The 20,982-nt window shown below is 26.9% G+C and overlaps 4 protein-coding genes across 6 annotated transcripts; 2 read left to right on the plus strand and 2 right to left on the minus strand.

The window, feature by feature from the left end:
- Positions 1-430: 430 nt before the first annotated feature.
- LOC124421786 (minor histocompatibility antigen H13) lies at positions 431-2,679 on the minus strand. Its single transcript, XM_046957396.1, has 6 exons — positions 2,422-2,679; positions 2,031-2,141; positions 1,861-1,943; positions 1,618-1,792; positions 1,042-1,535; positions 431-934 (listed from the first exon to the last, which is right to left on the minus strand). The coding sequence occupies exons 1-6, from the start codon at positions 2,602-2,604 to the stop codon at positions 844-846; spliced, it is 1,137 nt and encodes a 378-aa protein (XP_046813352.1). The 5' UTR covers positions 2,605-2,679; the 3' UTR covers positions 431-843.
- Positions 2,680-3,186: 507 nt separating this feature from the next.
- On the plus strand, positions 3,187-7,253 carry LOC124421884 (exocyst complex component 2). The gene is made up of 12 exons (XM_046957572.1): positions 3,187-3,466; positions 3,560-3,731; positions 3,821-4,121; positions 4,206-4,401; positions 4,481-4,982; positions 5,064-5,359; positions 5,487-5,671; positions 5,762-5,876; positions 5,963-6,241; positions 6,350-6,676; positions 6,755-6,939; positions 7,022-7,253. Exons 2-12 carry the CDS (start codon positions 3,623-3,625, stop codon positions 7,203-7,205), a joined length of 2,679 nt encoding a protein of 892 aa, XP_046813528.1. The 5' UTR covers positions 3,187-3,466; positions 3,560-3,622; the 3' UTR covers positions 7,206-7,253.
- A 5,758-nt stretch (positions 7,254-13,011) lies between these two features.
- Positions 13,012-14,279, plus strand: LOC124421630 (transmembrane protein 177). Its single transcript, XM_046957020.1, has 3 exons — positions 13,012-13,091; positions 13,171-13,319; positions 13,409-14,279. Exons 2-3 carry the CDS (start codon positions 13,192-13,194, stop codon positions 14,175-14,177), a joined length of 897 nt encoding a protein of 298 aa, XP_046812976.1. The 5' UTR covers positions 13,012-13,091; positions 13,171-13,191; the 3' UTR covers positions 14,178-14,279.
- A 379-nt stretch (positions 14,280-14,658) lies between these two features.
- LOC124421628 (golgin subfamily A member 4-like) lies at positions 14,659-20,862 on the minus strand. 3 transcript variants are annotated; one of them, XM_046957018.1, is made up of 10 exons: positions 20,651-20,861; positions 20,490-20,574; positions 20,126-20,295; positions 19,704-20,045; positions 18,924-19,560; positions 15,958-18,855; positions 15,511-15,827; positions 15,278-15,307; positions 14,891-15,193; positions 14,659-14,800 (listed from the first exon to the last, which is right to left on the minus strand). In XM_046957018.1, the coding sequence occupies exons 1-10, from the start codon at positions 20,735-20,737 to the stop codon at positions 14,777-14,779; spliced, it is 4,893 nt and encodes a 1,630-aa protein (XP_046812974.1). In that variant the 5' UTR covers positions 20,738-20,861; the 3' UTR covers positions 14,659-14,776. The 3 variants fall into 3 exon arrangements, with proteins under 3 accessions (XP_046812974.1, XP_046812973.1, XP_046812975.1); XM_046957017.1 differs by having other exon boundaries at positions 15,958-18,861; XM_046957019.1 differs by lacking the exon at positions 15,278-15,307 and having other exon boundaries at positions 15,958-18,861; positions 20,651-20,862.
- Between the last annotated feature and the right edge of the window lie 120 nt (positions 20,863-20,982).

The following is a 20,982-nucleotide window of genomic DNA, read 5'->3' on the forward strand; positions in this document are numbered from 1 at the left end:
GAAGATACATATATAATAAATAATAATGCATGAATTAGTTTAAATATAAAAGCTTTTCATATACATATTTTTATTGGTAATATTACAGAAACAAGTTATACATATACATATTTTAATTTAAATTTTGTGAAATTAAGTTTTATAATAAAAATTGATCTAGACATACTCATTTATTTAAAACAAAATTAACAGAAATTTCAAATTGTAGATTCTTTTTAAATATATTTAATATTTTAGAATGATATTTCATTTTCTATGCTTAAAATTAACAAAGTTGTATAAGAATAAGTATGAAGGAGTAGTAACAAATAAATTCACAAAAATAGATTTTGTATAACCTACAATTAGATTGTCTAATATCTTAAGTAGCGTGGCACTTATAATTTTAACAGAAGTAGAAAAGAGGGGGAGGGTAATCAAAACCAATTAATTGCATTATATGATGTGGTGAACTTATATCAATTTTCGTTTACTACGTGCTATAAAATTGATTTTACAATGTAAAGATTATGACTAAGAAATTTTTTCAAAATTAATACAAGAAATACAAGTCCAAGGAATTCTCACAAAAAATTGTACTTCATAAATATTATTACATATAGGAATAGTTGCACAGAAAGTGCAAACTGCTATGCACCGAATGATAAATGAAATGACTTTTGTGCCATCACAGCATCTAACTTGCATATCGTATTTATTTAAAAATAAATTAACTTAATATGCAAGGTAGATTTTATATATATTATAGAAAACAGATGTTTTTTCTTCTATTCATAATGAATTTATGAAATAACCAATAGTAACATAACAGGAATGCCATATCACTTATGGTAATCTGAAAATTTATTTATCTTTTTTTACTTCTACTTGAGTTTGCGTTGTTTGTTCTGACTGTTGTACTGTATTTGTTGGTTGAGCAGGATGATCTTCATATCTGAAATTTTGATATATATATATATATATATATATATATATATATATTACTTTTAAATATTAATATATAATTTTTTATATGTTATAAAACGAACGAATAATGCTTACGAAAATAAAGCTTTGAGATCTCCTTTGACTAATGCTAGTAATAATGGCGTTCCTAAACAAGCAGGTGCCAGATATAACAGAGCAGGTTGTGCATGTTTAAACAAATGCATTATCGATATTGTTATAAGTAATCCCATAAAGTAAGCAAAAAATGTTGCATAAAAATATACATTTGTTTTTCTGCTCAAACTATTATCAAACCTCAATAAAAGAGCAATAAAAATTCCAGGTAAAACAATATCTCCTAAGCCTAACATTGCAAAGTTATTAGCACTAAGACCTTTCTCTAAAAGATCTTGTGGAAAAACGAGCTTCATTGGCACCTCAAATGATTTTGCTACTGTTATCATTACATCTGTACCAAATACCCAAAAAGCATCATAAAACAGAAGACCGCTAAGTAAAATGCATCCAGTGACAACATTATTGAGATGTAATAATTCAACACCATTAATTGCAAATGCAATTCCAAATAAATTATTGGCAATCCAATGCTGAAAAAAATATACATTATTGAAAATATAATACGAAGAGATATGTAAATAATATTCATAGAAGTATGTTTTTGTAAATTACCTTTTTCAAAAGATACCAAGCACCAACAATAGAACAACATATTAGACAAACTATATCATGAAGATTAAATTTATAATTGATAATATGCTTAGTATGATCACCTTCTCCTTTTGTAAATTGAATATGATATGGAGTTTTTGGAATCACAGCAGGAACCAATGAAGAAATCAAAGGACTACAATTAAAAATTCTTTTTAAATATTATTACAAATATATCTTAATATACAGAAATCTGGTATTTACCTTGTAAGATGGCATAAAGCTAAAATTCCAAGAAAGAAGAAATAACCAACTAAAATTAGGTTCACATATTCCTTAGTAAATATCTGCGTGTGAAAAGAAATATTTTTTTAATAAATATTTTATAAAAATTACAACAATATTTCATAAAATAATTATAAATTTTCTTTTACCTTATATAATATATATAAGCTAAATAATGTAAAGCTGGAAATTAAAGGAAATATTGCTGCTTCTTTCAGAGACATTGTATCAGGCTGTTCGCCTTTGGCTTTATAATGTTGCTATAAAAATAATTGATAAGTCTTATAATAAAAACATATATATACGTCTAAAGTTGATTACTATTTAATGCGCGCGCGCGTATGTTGTGTGTGTGTGTGGTAAAATTAATACATAAATTTGATATATTATGTATTATTGATAATACTAAATATATATCTAAAAAATATATACATATAAATAAAAATCTCCATTAATTACAATATTATAAGATTTTCAAATATTGTTAAACATTACAATGACTTTATAACATATGCCAATATGCCAAAATATATAGCTAACCTGCTGCTCCTTATGGTGCTTAACAGCTCGGAAGCTACCAAAAAAAATTGGTAATATCGCCATTATTACAAGGCTTCCATAAGCAATAGCTATTCCTTCGGGAGTCGAAGTGGAAGTTCCATTATTTCGTTCAGTAACATTTTCACTTGCTTGTGTAACAATTTCATTTATTGAACTTGCCATCTTGGGTATTTAGCTGATGGACACGACTACACTGTCGTGCACGTTTTACCCAAACGTTATCTAATTCTACAGATGGCGGAAAATGACAAGTCTACCAACATACTATAAGTGTAACAATTATAAAAGCAATATTTTTAAAATTTAATAAAAATATATGTGTTAAATGTTATATTTATATATTATTAATTCAATATTAAATCAAATTAATCAAATTTAATATTAGAAAAATATTTTAATTTTGATTATGTGATATTATGATATATTTATTTTTTAACAATTGCGATTTTATATTTATCTTTTTTTTCACTAGTTTCACTGTTTAAATATTTTTTATAAATAATCCATTAAGAACATAATGTTTACTTCAATAATTTCAATATTCAAGTTCAAAAGTTCAAATAATTTTTATCTTATTAGTAATGAATGAAATACAAAAAATTTTGTTCTATTTTTTTCTTTTTATTTTTCCCCTAATAACATTTGACATATAAGTTACTATAAATGCCCGCTAAAATATGTTTGAAAGTTTAGAGACCAAACTTTTACTTTCCAAAAGATTATTAAGCTGTCTATCGAATAATTTTGTTTATATCTATCTATAAACAAAAGATTTTCTAATTCAATGCTGATTGTGTGATTCATATGATTTGACAAATATTTGAGTGTGTATGCATGATGTATACTCAAATAGTAGAGAGTCTACAAGTTAACAGCATGTTGCGTAGTATTTGTAATGTTTGAACTAACTAATAAGTGTGGCGATGTGTCATATTACCATGCTTGTTTTTATTTATTCGTGTCTTTTATAGAAAACAAGACAATTGTAAAAATATGTAAATATTAATTAATCAAAATATATACAGTATGTTGAATAAATATATTTACCAAAGTTGTTAAATGCAGAGTATTATAGAATAAGGTTACATTACTAAATAATAAATATCTTTTTGCATAGGTATTTATAAATAATATAAATATTTTATAAATAATTATTAAATTTATAAATAATTTTGTGAAAATGGGCCCACCACCAGTAGTCACAGGAATATCACCTAAGGAAGGGCCACCTGGAACTCGTGTAATAGTACGTGGAGAATTCTTGGGTACTAAAGCTTTAGATTTAATAGGTTTGTTTCATTTCACTTTGTGCGAAGTAATGTGATTGTACAATGAGATTCTATTTTTTATTATTTTATGTTATTTTTTATATATATAGGGTTGACAATTTGTGGATGTGATTGTCTTTTATCTGCTGAATGGAAATCATCAAACAAAATTATTGCTAGATCAGGTCCATGTAAAGGCCGTGGTGATATTATAGTAACAACTCGTACTGGTGGTCAAGGAACATCAACAGTACAATTCCGTGGTTATCATGAAACAATAGGACCTATGAAAGAATCAGCTGTATGGGTAGATGAAGCACCTCTACAGAGCTTTGTTTGGGGTAGAAGAGCATTATCACCAACAAATTATCAACAAGAAGATCCTTTAGGACTTAGTGTGGAAGGAAATGAGTATGGATCTTTGTCATTTTGCGATGTCGATATTTTATGTTGTAAATAGAACTTTAAAAAATAATTTATTATATTTATTTATAGTAAAAAGTTTCCTGATGATGAATTAATAGAATTATTTGGAGATGCTACTGATGATCTCACTAGTGAAAAATTTCATCCAGGTTGGTTTTTATTGCAACATCATCATGCTACAACATTAGAAGACTTAAAAGCAGGCTTAACTTTTCTTAAGAGAAAAGTAAATTCTCAAAAAGAAGGACAATTGTCCTTTTTGAAGGCATGTAGTTTCGCAATTTTTTATAAATGATATTTTTAACCTATTTTTAGTTACTATTACTATATTTGTAATTATATAGGCAAATGTGGGATCAGTAATGGAACAACTTGATACAGTAATGCTTCTTAAAGAGCAGTTTGAATTAGATATGAAAAATTATGGAACTGATCCCATTGAACAACTTGAGAAAGCTATTAAACAATCAATGTCAGAAGCTAATAAATTATTTGATGAAGTGTTAGCAAGAAGAGATAGAGCAGATGCTACAAGAAATGTTTTAACTGTTATGCAGCGCTATAAGTTTCTGTTTTGCATGCCAATTAATATGGAAAGAAATATAGAACGTGGAAATTATGATTTGGTTATTAATGATTATGCAAGAGTAAAAAATTTATTTAGGAACACTGAAGTGGAAGTATTTAAAATAGTATTAGCAGAAATAGAAAACAGAATTACAACTCTTAAAACATTATTACGAAAGAAGCTTGAAGAAATGCCACTTAGTTTAGAAGAACATAAAAAAATAATTAGAAATCTTGTTAATCTTGAAACAGAAGGTGATGTGGGTTGGGATGCCATTGGTATGTATATATAAAGTAATTCTATTATTAACTCATTAACTATTAGACTAACTAAGAAAAATATATAATTTTATGTTTTAGTTTCTCATGCAAACTGTTTAGATAAAAGCATAAATGCTTGTGTACATGAGCATTTAGAAATAAAAAACACAATTTTGGAGGATTCTGGTAAAACTTCAAAACATGTACTGGTTACAGGAAAACAATTTCAAAGTAACAGAAATGATAGAAATAATACATCAATACAAGTATCATGCATTCAAGCTATTTATGATATATTAATTCAACAGTTGCCTAATCTATGGAGATTAGGACAAAGTTATTTCAGTGGACAGTTGCACGTAGCAGTAGATGTTGAGAAACAAATTCCCTTTAAGGTAAAAAAGAAACTAAAAATATATAATCTTTCTTTGAAATATTAAAAAAACCTAATTTCAAATTTAAGATGTGCTTCATGATATATTTGAATATATGTAATTAAAATCTGTGAATTATTTTTAATAGAATTTGGTTTTATCAAGCATGCAACATACCATGGAAGTTATTAAAAATATATGTCATAATGATGTAGAAGCATCATCACTTTTACATATTTTACACTGTATTAGACAGATGTATGCATCTTTAATTCATTTAGATTTACCTAGTGATGCCCTTGATATTTTTGGAAAATTTATATTTGATTTGAGGTAAAAATCTATTTTTTTTCAATAATTACATTTACACATTTAAATTGTCATATTTTTAATTAGTATTCTAACTCTTATTGTAAATTTCAGATTACAATGTTTAGTTGCATTGTTCAAAAGAACAGCAGAGAATATAGCAGCTTTACATAAAAAGGAAACATGGCAAATTGAATATTTAAATGAGAATGGTGGTATTACAAAGCTGGTATTTTTTTCATATAACTCTATAGTTTTAACACGATAAATATTATTTATATAACAAATTTAACTAATTTTTTTTTGTTTAAATAGCCATTCCTATTCGAAGAAATGGTATTAGAGGTAACAAAATGTGCACGAGATACAGTGGTTGCTTGTGGTCCAAGAGAAAATGCATTATTTGCTAATCCATCATATCAAATGATCTTTTATAATGCTGTTAAAACTTTATTTACTTCATTTGCAAGATGCTTGCAACAATTAGCCTTTAGTGGTTGCGAAGAAGCTTTGGATGATGATGAGCCATCAGTTTCTCAACTAGTTGGATCACCTTCTGGTTATAGGAATAAAAACAATAAACATCAAGGACCTGTAAGTATAATATTATATGCACAAATATAAATGTATTTCATTTATAAATTTATTGTCATTTTATTTATACATTTTTTAATCTTTGCAATATTTCACATTTTTAAATAGACATGGGAACAGTGCCTTTTAATATCATTAAGTAATATACGTTACACTTTGAATATTGTTTTGCCAAAAATAAAAGATACACTAAAAACTCAAGGTTATCCAGATTTATCTAATGCAATTGGTTGGAATTCTAATTGGACACAATTGGAAACTCTTGATAATGCTGTTTTGGAGGCCTATTTAGAACGACGGTGTGATCCACTTGTAGGAACAATCGAACCTAGTATGTATTTGGGTGGATTAGAATGGGATTTTAATACAGAACCAACTCATATTAGACCATATGCTCAGGAAATATTAGCAAATTTAATAGCAGTTCATGCAGAGGTAAATAAGAAAAAAATTGATTTAATTTTCATTAAGTATTATTCAACATAGAGTAAATGCGGAATTATATTTTTATAGGTTCATCGGGTTGCACCAGTTCTTTTAAAAAGAGTTCTCTCTCATATTGTTGAGACAATAGCAGAAGAACTCGCACGGCTTATGTCGTGCGTAACACAATTTAGTTCTGCTGGTATTATACAAGCTAGAACTGATATTACACTTTTAAAAAATGCTCTATTACATTACAGTACTGATAGAGCAAGGTAAGAGACTTATAATTATATATAAAATATAAAAGTGTTGAATATATTTAAAACTTAAATATTATAATTTATATAAAAATAGAAGCTTTTTTGAAGAGGCTCTTGATGCTATACCACAAGCAATGAATAATGAAGATGCTGTACGTATTGATGCTTTGTTGTTAAAAGTTACAACATCCATGCGATTGCAATTATCCTGTCTTGTAAATGGTACAACTAATGGTACTGTAAGCACAATTGATACCAATCGTGTCACCACTGTATAACTGGTATTATAAGAATAATGATAAAAATATAATCATTAATTTATTAAATCTTATGGTTTATGGTTGTTCACTACCTTTCGTTCGAAGCGTGTATGATTTCAGTGACGGTGTATAAGCTTATATTAGTACATCCCCTTCAATACAATAGATATATAGTATACCTCACGTAAATAACAATAAGTTTCGCGTAGATTAAAGTAATGTTAGTAGGCTGTAAACTCATATATTTCAGTCTCTCATATGTAAATCTTTTTTTAATAGTAATGTTCGTCTCGCAGTAATCCATGCTAGGTACGATACTAGGTACGATGTTATAAAAAACACATTTAATAAGAGTAAATAGGAAAGAAAAATATGAAATAGAAAAGAGAGCCGGAGAAAGAAAAAAGAAAACTGCAGAATGAAAAAGAAAAGCGAAAAAAATAAAAGAAAAGAAAAATAGCTTTACACGATGCTGAGACAGCAGCCCGCACAGAGGCTCACATCCATGGGTCCATCCCATGGGTCTCATCAGAGACTTATAAATAATAATTAATAAGAGTAAACGAGAGTAAATGAGAACAACTGGGAATGACTGTGAACATAAATGCGATAGAAAAGTTTTCTGTGCGTTAAACTAAAAAATTATTCTACTATATTTAATGATTTATTTATTTGAACTATTATTAGCTATATAAAATGGAAATATATTGATGTTTAGTTGGAATTAGATTGAAAAAATATTGGAAAAGTAATACAGTATGCAGCCATTCGCTCGATAATACTTGTATTATAAGATTTATAATTAGACTTTGCAAGTATTAACGACCCAGGTCTCACCACGTGGAGGTTGCTGCATGTGGAAACCCACGGGCTAACGGTGATTCTACTGTAAAATCCGCGTTCCGCGATACCGATCCGCCATACCTTTCCGCTTTAATGCATTGGCTTCTTAACTAACAAGGTATGCGTAGCTTTAGCTACTGCACACCTGTTACAGATAGCTCCACCGTTTGCACCGTCCGCTTCAGACATAACGGATTATTAAGCACATCCGAATTCGTGCTTTCCGAATTTCGAACAAACAAAGCGCACTCCTTAGAAACACTAATCGCGTCGCGACACTCACGTGTGTGTTATAATTACGTAGATTCTACTGTTAAGCCGAAATTCGCGAAGTTCCCCCATAGAAATTTTGAAGAAATCAAACGAAGTCCACGGTAGGACCTTGAATCGTGTCCGAACACCCACGCAAGTGTTAGGAAAACGGTAACTCTACTCTAAATTCGCGTTTTCGATACGAACAATCAAACGAAGTTTAATCGCGCCCGAGAACACCCACGCCTGTGCCCGCCGACACGCGCGCCAGTGTCCTTCCTATCCTTCCCGTATTCTCGCGTAGAAATCGATGATGAATCCTGTCATGCGATGTATCATCCGGACGCAGATGAATCTATCCCTCGATGATCTATCCTGGAAAAAAAAAACTAAAGAGAAAATAAGAGAAAGAAAAAAATATATAAAATAAAACATAATATATACATAGATTATAAACAGAAAATAAATATAATAAAAAATAAATAAAATAAAAAATAAACATATATAAATAAATAAGAAAGCTACAGAAAGAAACAAAAAAAGAGCAGCTCTGCAGGATGCTGAAACAGCAGACAGCACCATTCCATGGATCCTACCTAAGATCTATAAATCATAATTAATAAGAATATATTAAAACATAACTGAAAACATAATTAAAAACATAATTAAAAAGAAACAATATAAATAAATATTAAGAAAACATAATTAAAAAAGAAAAATATGAGATAGAAAAGAGAAAAAAAGAAATGCAGTTCTATACGATGCTGAGACAGCAGCCCGCACCTTCTCATGTGTCCTACCTAAAATTTATAAATCATAATTAATAAGAATATATTAATAACATAACTAAAAACATGATACAACACATAATTAAAAAGAAATAACTTATTAATAACATAACTGAAAACATAATTAAAAAAGAAAAATATGAAATGGAAAAGAGAAAAAAAGAGATGCAGTTCTATACGATGCTGAGACAGCAACCCGCACAGAGACTCTCACCCATGGGCCCCTCCCATGGGTCCCACCCGAGACTATAAATCATAATTAATAAGAGTATATTAATGACATAGAAAATAAAAACAAGAAAAATATGACTTAAAAAAGAGAGCCGCATATAAATAAGAGAATAGAAGCAGCTCTACATGATGCTGAGACAGCAACCCGCACAGGGGCTCTCACCCATGGGCCCATCCCATGAGTCCCAACCGAGATATATAAAGGATAATTAATGAGAGTAAATTAGAATAAATAATAATGACAGTGAAGAGAATTTTCTTTGCGTTTCAATTTTAAATCGATATTATATCTATTAATCAATAGTATATAGTAATACATGTATATGATTTTTATAACGTTGTTAAGAATATCCTGTTGTTTAAATATTAATTAATTATAATTTACGTACATCGTACATTATTTAAATGTTAAGATAATCTTCTTTATTAATTATTCCTTCCCGTGTTCGCGATCCCACGACCTGGAATTAGCTGAAAAGAAATAAGGAAAAAGAAAAGAATATGTATATATATAAATTAATTATACGAATGATAAAATTCTGGATTTAATTTAATTAACCTTAACAAAAATAAAAGATTAATTAACAAAAAAAAATGAAATATGCTGAATACTGATCTAAAGAAATATTATTTTCTCTGAAAGAAATATTGTATTACTTGTACATTTCATAGATATATGATTTTAATATAGAACCAGATTTTATTAAAATAAAATTATGAATTGAATTGAACTTTAGAAAAGAAAAAATGTGCAGAATTTATCAATCGACTTTAACGTAAAATTTGATTTTATTAAACTAGAATCATAAATTCAATTAAGTATTAAAAAAAAGTTTAATATTAAAAAGGCATAAAATATGAAATAATCCTATTCGCGTACGCGTGGCAATGTGAGAATGTTATTTACGGAATGTTACTTCGTCTCAGTTTTTTAAATCTACACCCCTACACCCATCACCATAAGGAGCATTTTGAGTGACAACATGGTAAAATTAAAATACGACTAAAAGCCATTCTCGAAAATTTCTAGTGAATTTTCGAAAATAACTCAATAACCTGATAATCCTCTTGAGCCACAGTGAGGGTCTCTTTGATATACAGCATCTTGTTTACTTCGTGCCTTAATCAAATCGAATATTCTTCAGAAACTGTAACAACAAAATTTTATTCGAAATTATAAGATATAAAAGAAAATCTTTACATAATTATTGGTAGCCTAAAAAAAAATTAAAATTAGTATATTAATTGCTGAAAATCTTGAACTAAAAATTAATTACTTTAATTATCTAGGCTTACGGACTGTGACTCAACAAGTCTCTTTGTTTTTTAGCAATTATTCTACTCGACTTTTCTCTTTCAAAAGCAATGACTCTATTGAGACTTCTCTTTTATCAATTCAAATTAATAAATTATTTAATTAATATTTCTTTAAAAATATAAAACAAATCCTTGGATGCTCCCTCTTACAAGCGAATACATTTATTATTATAAGAAAATAATGCACAATTACGCTTGTAATCCAGAGACTATCCATTGGGAATATCTTTTTGTACATTCTTTATTTAAACTCATGAATAACGATTTTTTTGATATTTCCGGGCAAGCAAAATATTTTTAAATAAATGAATACAGCGAAAATTTGAAATAATTATAAGCGTTTGTACAAGAAGAACTTATACTGATCTAATAAATAAATCAAAAAATTAAAAACCATTCAGGAGTAAATCACCGAAGAAATTCACTCGTGGTCACTCAATGCTACTAATTAATTACAACCAATCACTCGTGCCAATTCGGACCTTTCGTCCTCGACATGATTGAGTGATCGGAGGGACTCAAAAATTCACTCACCACTTAAGAAGTTCTGCTTTGGCTCCAAAACACTCGTCCACGGTTTAAGTCGAAATTGTTAATTACGTAAGTCGTCATCGAGAGTTGATCAAAATCTTTTTCAATGATGCACTGAATTTATTAAGCGAAGTGCAAAGATAAACTAACTCGCGAACCGTCAAAATTAATAGAAGGACCGCTTATGTTTATATTGCACAAGGCCAACAATCCCGAGATAAAATTTAAAAGATTAGGAATTTTAAATTACAATTATTTTAATTATCTCGCGTGTTTTCGTATTTTTAATGTTTAAAGGAATTCACTATTGTTAAAATATTTATTTACTGTGCTCCGCGTATGTTAATGTTTGTTTAATTAATTGAAAATTAACGAAAATATTAATTTATAGGTTTTCGCGATTAGAAATAGAGTATCGATGTTCACTGGTCAGAGTGCAAAGAAAAACTAACTCGCGAAACGTCAAATTTAATAGAAGCAACGTTTATGTTTATATTGCACAAGGCCAATAATCTCAAGATAAAATTTAAAAGAGTAGGAATTTTAAATTACAATTATTTTAATTATCTTGCGTGTTTTCGTATTTTTAATGTTTAAACGAATTAACTATTGTTAAAATATTTATTTATTGTGTTCCGCGTATGTTAAAGTCTGTTTAATTAATTGAAAAAATAACGAAAATATTAATTTATAGGTTTTCGCCATTAGAAATAGAGAGTGTCGATGTTCACTGGTCGGAGTGCAAAGAGTAACTAACTCGCGAACCGTTAAAGTTCATAGAAGGTCCGTTTATGTTTATATTTTATAATGCCAAGAACCCCGAAATGAAATGGTAAAGTACTGGAATTTTATATTAAAATTAATTTAAGTTTCTTGCTCTTTACTTTCTTTGTTAGGTTTAGACGAATATTCTATTGTTTAAATATCAGTATATTGTACACCGTATACATTAATGATTGTTTAATAGTTGTAATATTATCTAAGGTATTAGTTTTTATGTTTTAAAATTTAGATAGATCAATGGTTAATATACACACTTCGGAGTATAAAAATAAATTAACTCAAGGTTAATAAAAGTTCGTATTTTTTTATATTACACAATTCCAAGATAAAAATTTTGTATTTTTGCTTATTATCATCTGTCCAAAGGCTGACAAGTAAATTACTACAGCTTATCCATATCAACGTCGTTAAATGCATTTCTTTACATTTATAGTAGTTTGAATATATGAACATCAGCTATTACCATATATAAGCAAACAGATAATCATTACTTTTTGGATCAAAGATACTCCATTTAATGGTGTTTTTGAAATTATTGTGGGGATTCCAGATTTTCTTCTCTTTTGCCACAAATTTCAAGTGTCGACACAGTAGAAAACTTTTTCCATACGATAAATGTTGAAACAGTATTTACACCAACAATGAAAACAGGCCAAATTCTTGACCAATTTTGATAGACCAAATCTGACTTTAAGGATGAAGGTTTAATCTAGAACTCTGCTTTCTCGAATTTTTGAAAAGCCTTTTATTTTCGAAAAAGCTTTTTTCCTGTTTATTCTCGAAAAAGTATCATTTTTTTTACACGGTTTTAAAGAAAGTAAATGTGGTAAACAGCTTTAAGTTGTAATTATTATGACATATACAAGCATTTATTATTTTTTAATATATATATTAATAATATAAAAATGTTTGATAGTTGATAAAATATTCATCTGTAAATTTATTAAATTTATTATTCTATGTAACGTATATGCTTAAGATCTATAAAAGGTTTTTATACATAAAAGAATAATATTCCTAATATTGGAATATTTTTTTAAATTAGTTCGTAAAATTATCGGTAGATGGTACTTAAAATGATATAAATGGCGCTGCAAGTTTTAATAATAAAGCTTGAGTGAGATCTATCTAATACCCCGGGAATAGGTTACATTAGAATGTAAATTTAATAACTGTGTTTTTATTAAAAATTATCATTAGTATAATTCTTTATAAAATTACTGTATTATTTGTTGTAGATTTAAAAAAATATATTTAAAATGTACTATAGAAGACGTAAATTTCATCTTATTTTTGGAATTTCTGCAAGCATTACAGCATACTGTGTTAATCTTATGCCACATACAATATTTCTTGATAAATTGGAGAACACTGTTGCTTTTTATCGGTATGTAAAGATATTTACTTTAGGAGTATAAATTATAAATACTGTAATTCAAGTTTATCGATTTAATATAATATTATATTGATTTATAGTCGTGGCGTTAGACTACGTATAAATAATAAAGTAAAAGAACTATGCAAAGAGGTAATGGATGACTTAAAAATTCCCGAAAATACTCAGTCTCTCATAAAACCATTTTACGTTTTTGGTTTTCATCCTTTTCATGCTGGAACATTAAATAAAACTTTTGGAGGAATTATTGGTATTCCTTCAAATTTTTTATTTCGTGATACTGCTGATGCATCAGTTGAAAAATTAGTTATAAATAATAAAGAACTTGATCAGATGAAAGTAGAAGCAAATGATTTATTTGATAGTTTAATACTTTCAAAAAATGCACAAAAATATGTAATAGCACGTGAAATTTTAAAAATTCTAAGTAATGAGGTATATTCATTTGCAGGTAGTTTATCTTGTATTGTTATAATCATGACATCAATTTATAGTAACATAGTGCATAAATTTAATTTATATGAGAAAAAAGCATCATACCGTCGTATATTATATTTATTTTTTACGTTAGTTGGATACGCTTTCTGGGTTGCATTTAAAGATGCTGTACGTTGTCATATTGATGCCAGTATCGATGAAAATATATCAAAATTAGGTTTAAATTATATAGACGGAGGAAGGGAATATTATGAGAAAGAACTGAAAAAGAATATTGCATTGAGATCGCTTATGGAAAAAGATGGAGAAAAGTCTTATCATGTTAATGGAAATGAAAAACACTGGGGATTTATGTCACTCCCTCTTTCTGAGAGAAAAAGTTTTTTTGAATCAAAACACTTAAAACTATAAAATATTCAATATGACAGACAATTTCTTACTTTAAGACCTTATGTACGTATTATGTAAATATTTTTCAATAAAATATTAAATGAATTTTTATGCTCTACTTAAGAAATGTTTAATTAATTAAAATTGTTAATTTTTTTATAATTATATTAAATAAAATAATACAATGTTTATATACAATTATTATCATTATTTCATTTTTAACTTATAATTAAATTGTTATGTACTTTAGTTCTATATTATTATATAATAATTCTGTTACAGAAACAATTTTCTATGTTAACAAGATGAAAATTTTTTTATAAAAGCTACTACAAATTTACATTCAAATTTAACTTAATAAACGAAATAGATAAATTATTTCTTTGTGAAATATTTTCTTTATATATCATATACTTATAATTAGTAATATTATTACTACTAAACATTAATGCTAAAGTATATATTGACTGCAGTTACGAAAAGAACTAATTTATACAAACAGAGCAATGTTTATATGTAAGTAACAAAAGATTATTTTTTAGATGCTTCATTAACATAATTCTTGATCTCATGATATTGCCTACTTATCATATTATGTAGTCATCTTACATTATTGTATTCTATGTAAGGCCAAGTGATCCAAGCTGAAAAATGGTTATGTATAATTATTATACTATTATATTATTATACATGATATATTGTAATCCATATAATATATGATATTAATTTATTACTAGTGTTAATTTGTCTTCTTCTTTTTTAAGTATTTTTGCTGTTTGCTCTTGATCAAATTTGACAACTGCGGCAATTACTTTAGCAAGCACCATTGTTTCTTTTCCCATCATATATTCATATAAAATATTTCTAAGATACTCTATTTCTGTTGAGTCTTCCAAAGTTTCATGCCTTAATTTTACTAATTTCCTGAGTTCAACCAATTCACGACTTTGTGATGCCAATGTTTGTTGAAATGTATGAAATGAACCAGTATTTGACTGTATTGCAGCCATTGCTATACAAGAAGTATTTTCCAGTTCCTATAGAAATAATATGTAAACAAAAAAATTAAACTCTACTTAAAGTACAATATATTAACATGTTAGCATTAAAAATAATGTTACCTCTGTTGCTGTGTCAATTTTTGTCTCAAGCTAAAATAGGAATGAAAGAAAAATTAGAAAACAAAAGCAAAACTCAAAAAATATATATAAAAAAAAAAAATGATGTAAAAAAACATATAATCTGCAAATGAAAATATAGTAAAATAAATGACATAGATGCTTTAAATAACCTTTAGCAACAGATCGGCAAAAATATTAAATTGGATGAAACTATAATATATGTATATTTGTACCTTTCTTTCATTTCTCCATTCTCTTGTCAATTCTTTAATTTCTTCTTCATGTTTAGCCTCTAACCTATCACTTCTTTGTTGTAAAATTGTTTTCCACTTTTGTTCAATTTCTCTAAGCTCATTTACATGTTCTTTCCTAATAGACGCAATACTTTCTGTTAAAGCTTTTACTTCATTTTCTTTTTCTGTTGTCAACTTTTTATTCTCCAAAATAAGATTTTCAAGTTGTTCTGATTTTGTTGTTAGTTCAACTTGAAAATCTTTTAATTGCTCCTTATATTGTTGTAAAAGATTGGATTCATAACTCTGTTGATAATCTATATAAATTGAACATTCATATATTATTATTATATAAATATATATTTATATATATTTATATAATATATAAATAACCATATATATTTATATTTGGTTATTTTCTTTAAAAATATAAAGATATTAGCTTACCAAATCGTTTTTCCAGTGCTGACTGCAATTCCTCTTCTTTATCTTGTAGTTGAGCTTGAAATTCTTTAACTAATTGTTTTAATCTGATATTTTGTTCTTCTTCATGCATTTTCAATTCTTCCTTCAATTGATTATTAATCATATACATTTGTGATTCTTTAGCATGAAATGTTATTATTGCTTCATCTAAATCAGCTTCTAGTTTTTTGTTTTCCTCTTGTAATCTATTACTTTTTTCTACCAGATTTTGTTCTACCATTTTATTATTATCATCTGCTGTTTGTAATTTGCTATCAAGTTTATCTTTCAAATCAGTTAATGATTCTATTTGCAATTGTAATCCATTAATTTCATCTTCTCTTTTTTTCATTGTAGTTTTTAGTGTATCTATTTCTATTATTTTTTGCTGAAGTTCTTTTGTATTTAGAAGTTTTAATTCTTCGTTTTCTTGTAACAAATTTTTTTCCTTTTCTTCCAATAATTTCAATTTTGAAATTTCTTGTTCCATAATATTTTCTATATTTTTTATCTTTGCCATTAAATGTTTGTTTTCAGAATCCAAATTTAAAACTGTAGAAGCTGACAAATTTGCAAGATGTTCATCCAAAATAAGCTCTCCATTTTTTAGTTTTTCCAACTGAATATTTGTTAGCGTTTCATTAATATGTTTGAACGGAGTTTTGTTAAAGTTTCTAGCCTTTAAATCTGTTAGTTGCTCTTCTAGTTTCATTACATTGTCAGAAAGTATATTTTTTTCCTCTTGCAATAACTGCATATCTTTTAAAGCTAAATCCAATGCAGTAGTTTTATCGCTTAATTGTTGGGTTTGTTCTTCAAATTCTTGTTTTGTTTTCTGCAATTCTTTATTACGTTCTTGTAATATTTTAGTTTGAGAATCGACTTTTGTATTTGTTTCTTGCAATTGATTTTTTATGTATTTTAATTCTTCATTTTGTACATTCAATGTTTGCTTATAAGAGTCAATATCTTTTTGTAATCCTTCCATATCATATAAAAGATCTTCTTTATTCTTTTGATATTCTAGTATTTTTACATTCAATGTTTCTTTCATTTTATTAAGTTTTTCGTGAGATTGTATAAGTTCAGATTGTTTTATGTTTAAATTTGTATTTTCTTCGCTAATTTTATCACTAATTGACTTTAATTGTACCAATTCAGTATTTATTAATTCATTTTCAGTTCTTAGTGTCTCTAATTGATGATTTTCATTTTTTAATGTTTCTATTTCCTTTGATAATGTTTCTATCGTTTGTGACATATTTAAATTTTCATTTCTAAACTCATCAAGTGCTACAGTTAAATCTTGTATTTTTTTTTCGGAATATAGTAAGTTTTTATCTTGCTGTTCTTTAATCACTTCTAGTTTATTCAACTGGACGTTTTTTCTATCAATCATTTCTTGTAAGATATTATTTGAGCTATTTAATTTCATAGTTTCCTCCATGTGATCTTTATTTGTATTTTGATAAATATTCTCTAATTCTGCATTTTTTTTAGAATATTCTTCAACTAATTTCACATGATCTTGAAATTTTATTTGTAAATCAACTATTTCTGATTCCTTTTTTAGTATTTTCTCACGAAGTTCATTGATTTCAATATCATTTTTAGTATTATTGTTGTGTAAATATAAAATCTTGGATTTTAAATGTTCTAATTCTTCTTGCAGCAAATTACATTCTGATTTTTTATCTTCTAATGTCTTTATTACGTTCGTTGCATCTTCATACTTCTTTTTCATTTCTATCATTCCTTTTTCTAAATGTCCTATTTCATTTTCTTTCTGCTTTTCCATTAAAACTTGCATTTGTTGCAGATCATGTATTTTGAAATTCAGATTATCAATTTCGGTTATAAATCTGTTAATTTCAATATTCGATTTATTATGGCTTTCAACTTCCTGTTTCATGTGTTCTATTTTCGTCTTGTATTCTTTTAGTTCACTCTCTAAAACAGTTTTTTGCTGCTTAACCTTTGCTAATTCTGTTTCTACTTTCATCAATTTATTGATTTGTTGTTCAGAAGTTTTCAATTTTGTATGTAGAATTTCTACTTCTTTTTTAACGTTTTCTTTCTCCATTAATATGTTTTGTAAATAAGAGTTTAAACTACTTATCTTATTGTTATGATCTTGAAATATTTCTTTAACATTATTTCTTAAATACGTACAATCTTCTCTAAGTTTTTCTGTGTTCATTTTAAAGCATAAGAGTTTATTTGTAAAGGATATCTTTTCTTTATTAAGTAAATCTATTTTAGAACTTTTTATATCTATTTGTTGAGTTAATTCACTAATTGTATCTTTATAATATTTTAATTTATTATGAAGTTCAAGTAATTCTGCTTCTTTGTTTCCTATTTTATTTTGTAATTTAGTTATTTCATTTTCATTAGATAATTGATCGTTAAGTTTTTTTATCTCTAGATCTTTTACCAATAATTGGTTATTAGCTTTTTCTAACATTGATGCATATTCTTGCATTTTCAAATTGAAAGTTTCACATACTTGATCTCTATCCGATAAAGCGTATCTCATATTTTCTAATTCTTTATCAAGACTTTGTACTGTCATTTGCAGTTTTTCAATGGTTGTTTCAGCTTCTTTTCTTCTTTCATCTGTAATAATTATTTGTGCATCATGTTCTTTCTTTAATTCTACATATTTAATTTTTAAGTTTGAAAGTTCATTTTGGAATTTTTCTATGTCACACTGATATTCCTTAGAAAGTGTTTGGGTTTCTTGTAAAGTTACTTTTACTTTTTGTAATTCTGCTTCCTTTTCTGTTAGATCATGTTTCAGTTTGTCCAACATTTCATTTTCATTTAAAGCATCACTTTCCTTTAATATATTATGACTTTCTATACTTTCTGCATAACCTGTAACTTATTTCCAGACAAATTATTATATAAAAATATTATAACTTTTGTTATATTAAAAAACTTACCTTTTAATATATCTTGAATGTTATCCTTTTTATCTCCATCCAAATTTTGTATATTATATTGTATTTTCAACTGTTCTAATTCTGTTTTATATTTCTCAACAATTTCAGTTAGGTTTTCTTTATTTTCCATTGTATGTTTTAAATCAAATTGAAGCTGTTTTATTTGCTCCTCTTTTCCTTCAAGTTCTCTATGAATAGAAAGTTTATTTTCAGCTAGAGATATTACAGATTCTTCCTCGCGTCTTTTTAAAGTGTTCACTTGTTCTGTTAAATTCGAAATTTCGTCTCGTGCTATACTTAATTCTTTCTGCAAAATCTCTGCATTTTCTAAACTAGAAGATTTTAGAGCTTCATAATCACATTTTAATGTGTTATTTTCCTCAAATATTTCCTTATATTTTTTGATTAAGTTTTTAGTTCGTTTTGAAGTATTCTTATATTTCACTACAACTGCTTCTAATTTAATTAATTTATTTTTAAGTTGCGTATTTTCAGCTGATAATGTAGAACTATCGCCTGCATTGTCAGTTAATTCTTTGTTTGGTTCCATAACATCAGCAGTACTATTATGTCCTTCATCGCTATCTAGTAGCATTAAATTCTCTGTAGGTAGTACATTTCCTTGGAGAAGTTTAATCTACAATAAGTACATCATTATAGAATGTATACAAAGTACTATTACATTTTGAAAGAATACATAATATATATACAATATACTCTTAATAATTTTTTATATTTTTTCATTTATAAATGTAAGCAAAATCCTTCAAAATATATTACCTTTGTATTTAATGTATCTATAATATGATTTTTTTCTTCAATATCATTTCTTAATACTTCTTCTAAATGTGCTTTTGCTTGCTGTTCTAATTGACACTGTTCTTTCAAATCTCCTACTCTTCTTAATACATTATCCTGTGTTTCTACCAAAACAGATTCTAATTTTGTTTTAACTCGTTCTAAGTCCCTATAATGTTTTACCAAATCTGTGTATCGTCCACGATATTTATGATATTTTGCTTGAATTTTTTTATATGCTAAATACAATTGATCTTTCGTAACTCTATCAAATTGTGTATTTATGTCATCATCTATTTCCGTGGCAGATTGATCTATATCAGACTAAAAGTAAAATGATCATATTTGTTTAAATATATTATTTATGCAATTTGTACTATTTCTAATAATAAACACCAATATACCTGTATATGATATAAATTCTTAGGGCTTTCATAAAGTGGAAATAAAGAAGTGACATCACTGGTTACACTGTTTACAGATGATCTTCTGGATACATCTACTGAATTTGATAGAGGTGATACAAGTTCAACATTTTGAAATGTATTCTTTATGGAATTATTCTTGACAACATCTATAAGCATAATACATGATACATATTTACGATATCATATATTTACCAAAATAACACATTGAGCAAAATAAAAAACATGAACCATATATATATATATATATAGATATATAAAAATTTGCATATTACCATAAAGTTTTTATCTCATGCTATAAACTTATAATTCTTATAAAAAAGTAAAAAATGAGAATGTATACCATCCGTTTTTTTGGTTAAGTCACTTTCTACTGTCATTGGTAATTCTTGTATGGAACTATTAGACTGAGCTGGAGATATAACTGCCTAGAAAAAGAATTATTTTATATATTAAAAATAATTTACATTAGATTTAAACAAAAAATTAATTAAACTAAAAAACCTGCGCCATTTGCTGCATACTCGCTTGCAATCTAGCAGGCGATTGCTTCATCTCTTCAGCAAGTTTATCTTTAAATTTTTTAAACATTTTTTATAAATTTGTATATTACAATTCTTATCAATATAACTTAATTTTCATAAATCCATTGATGTGTTTATATCGGATTACGTGGTTGATACTGTCATCACTTCATTGGTACAACCTAATCTGACCTGATCTGATCTGGTTAGTGACATTTATAGTTTTCATTGAAACGACACTTCTTAAAGCGCTATTCACAACTGTGTTCTGCAAATTGTGATATTTATCATATTTGAATATTATGATGTTAA

Source organism: Vespa crabro, chromosome 2 (assembly GCF_910589235.1).
Source record: "Vespa crabro chromosome 2, iyVesCrab1.2, whole genome shotgun sequence".
NCBI classification, from domain to species: Eukaryota; Metazoa; Arthropoda; class Insecta; order Hymenoptera; family Vespidae; genus Vespa; species Vespa crabro.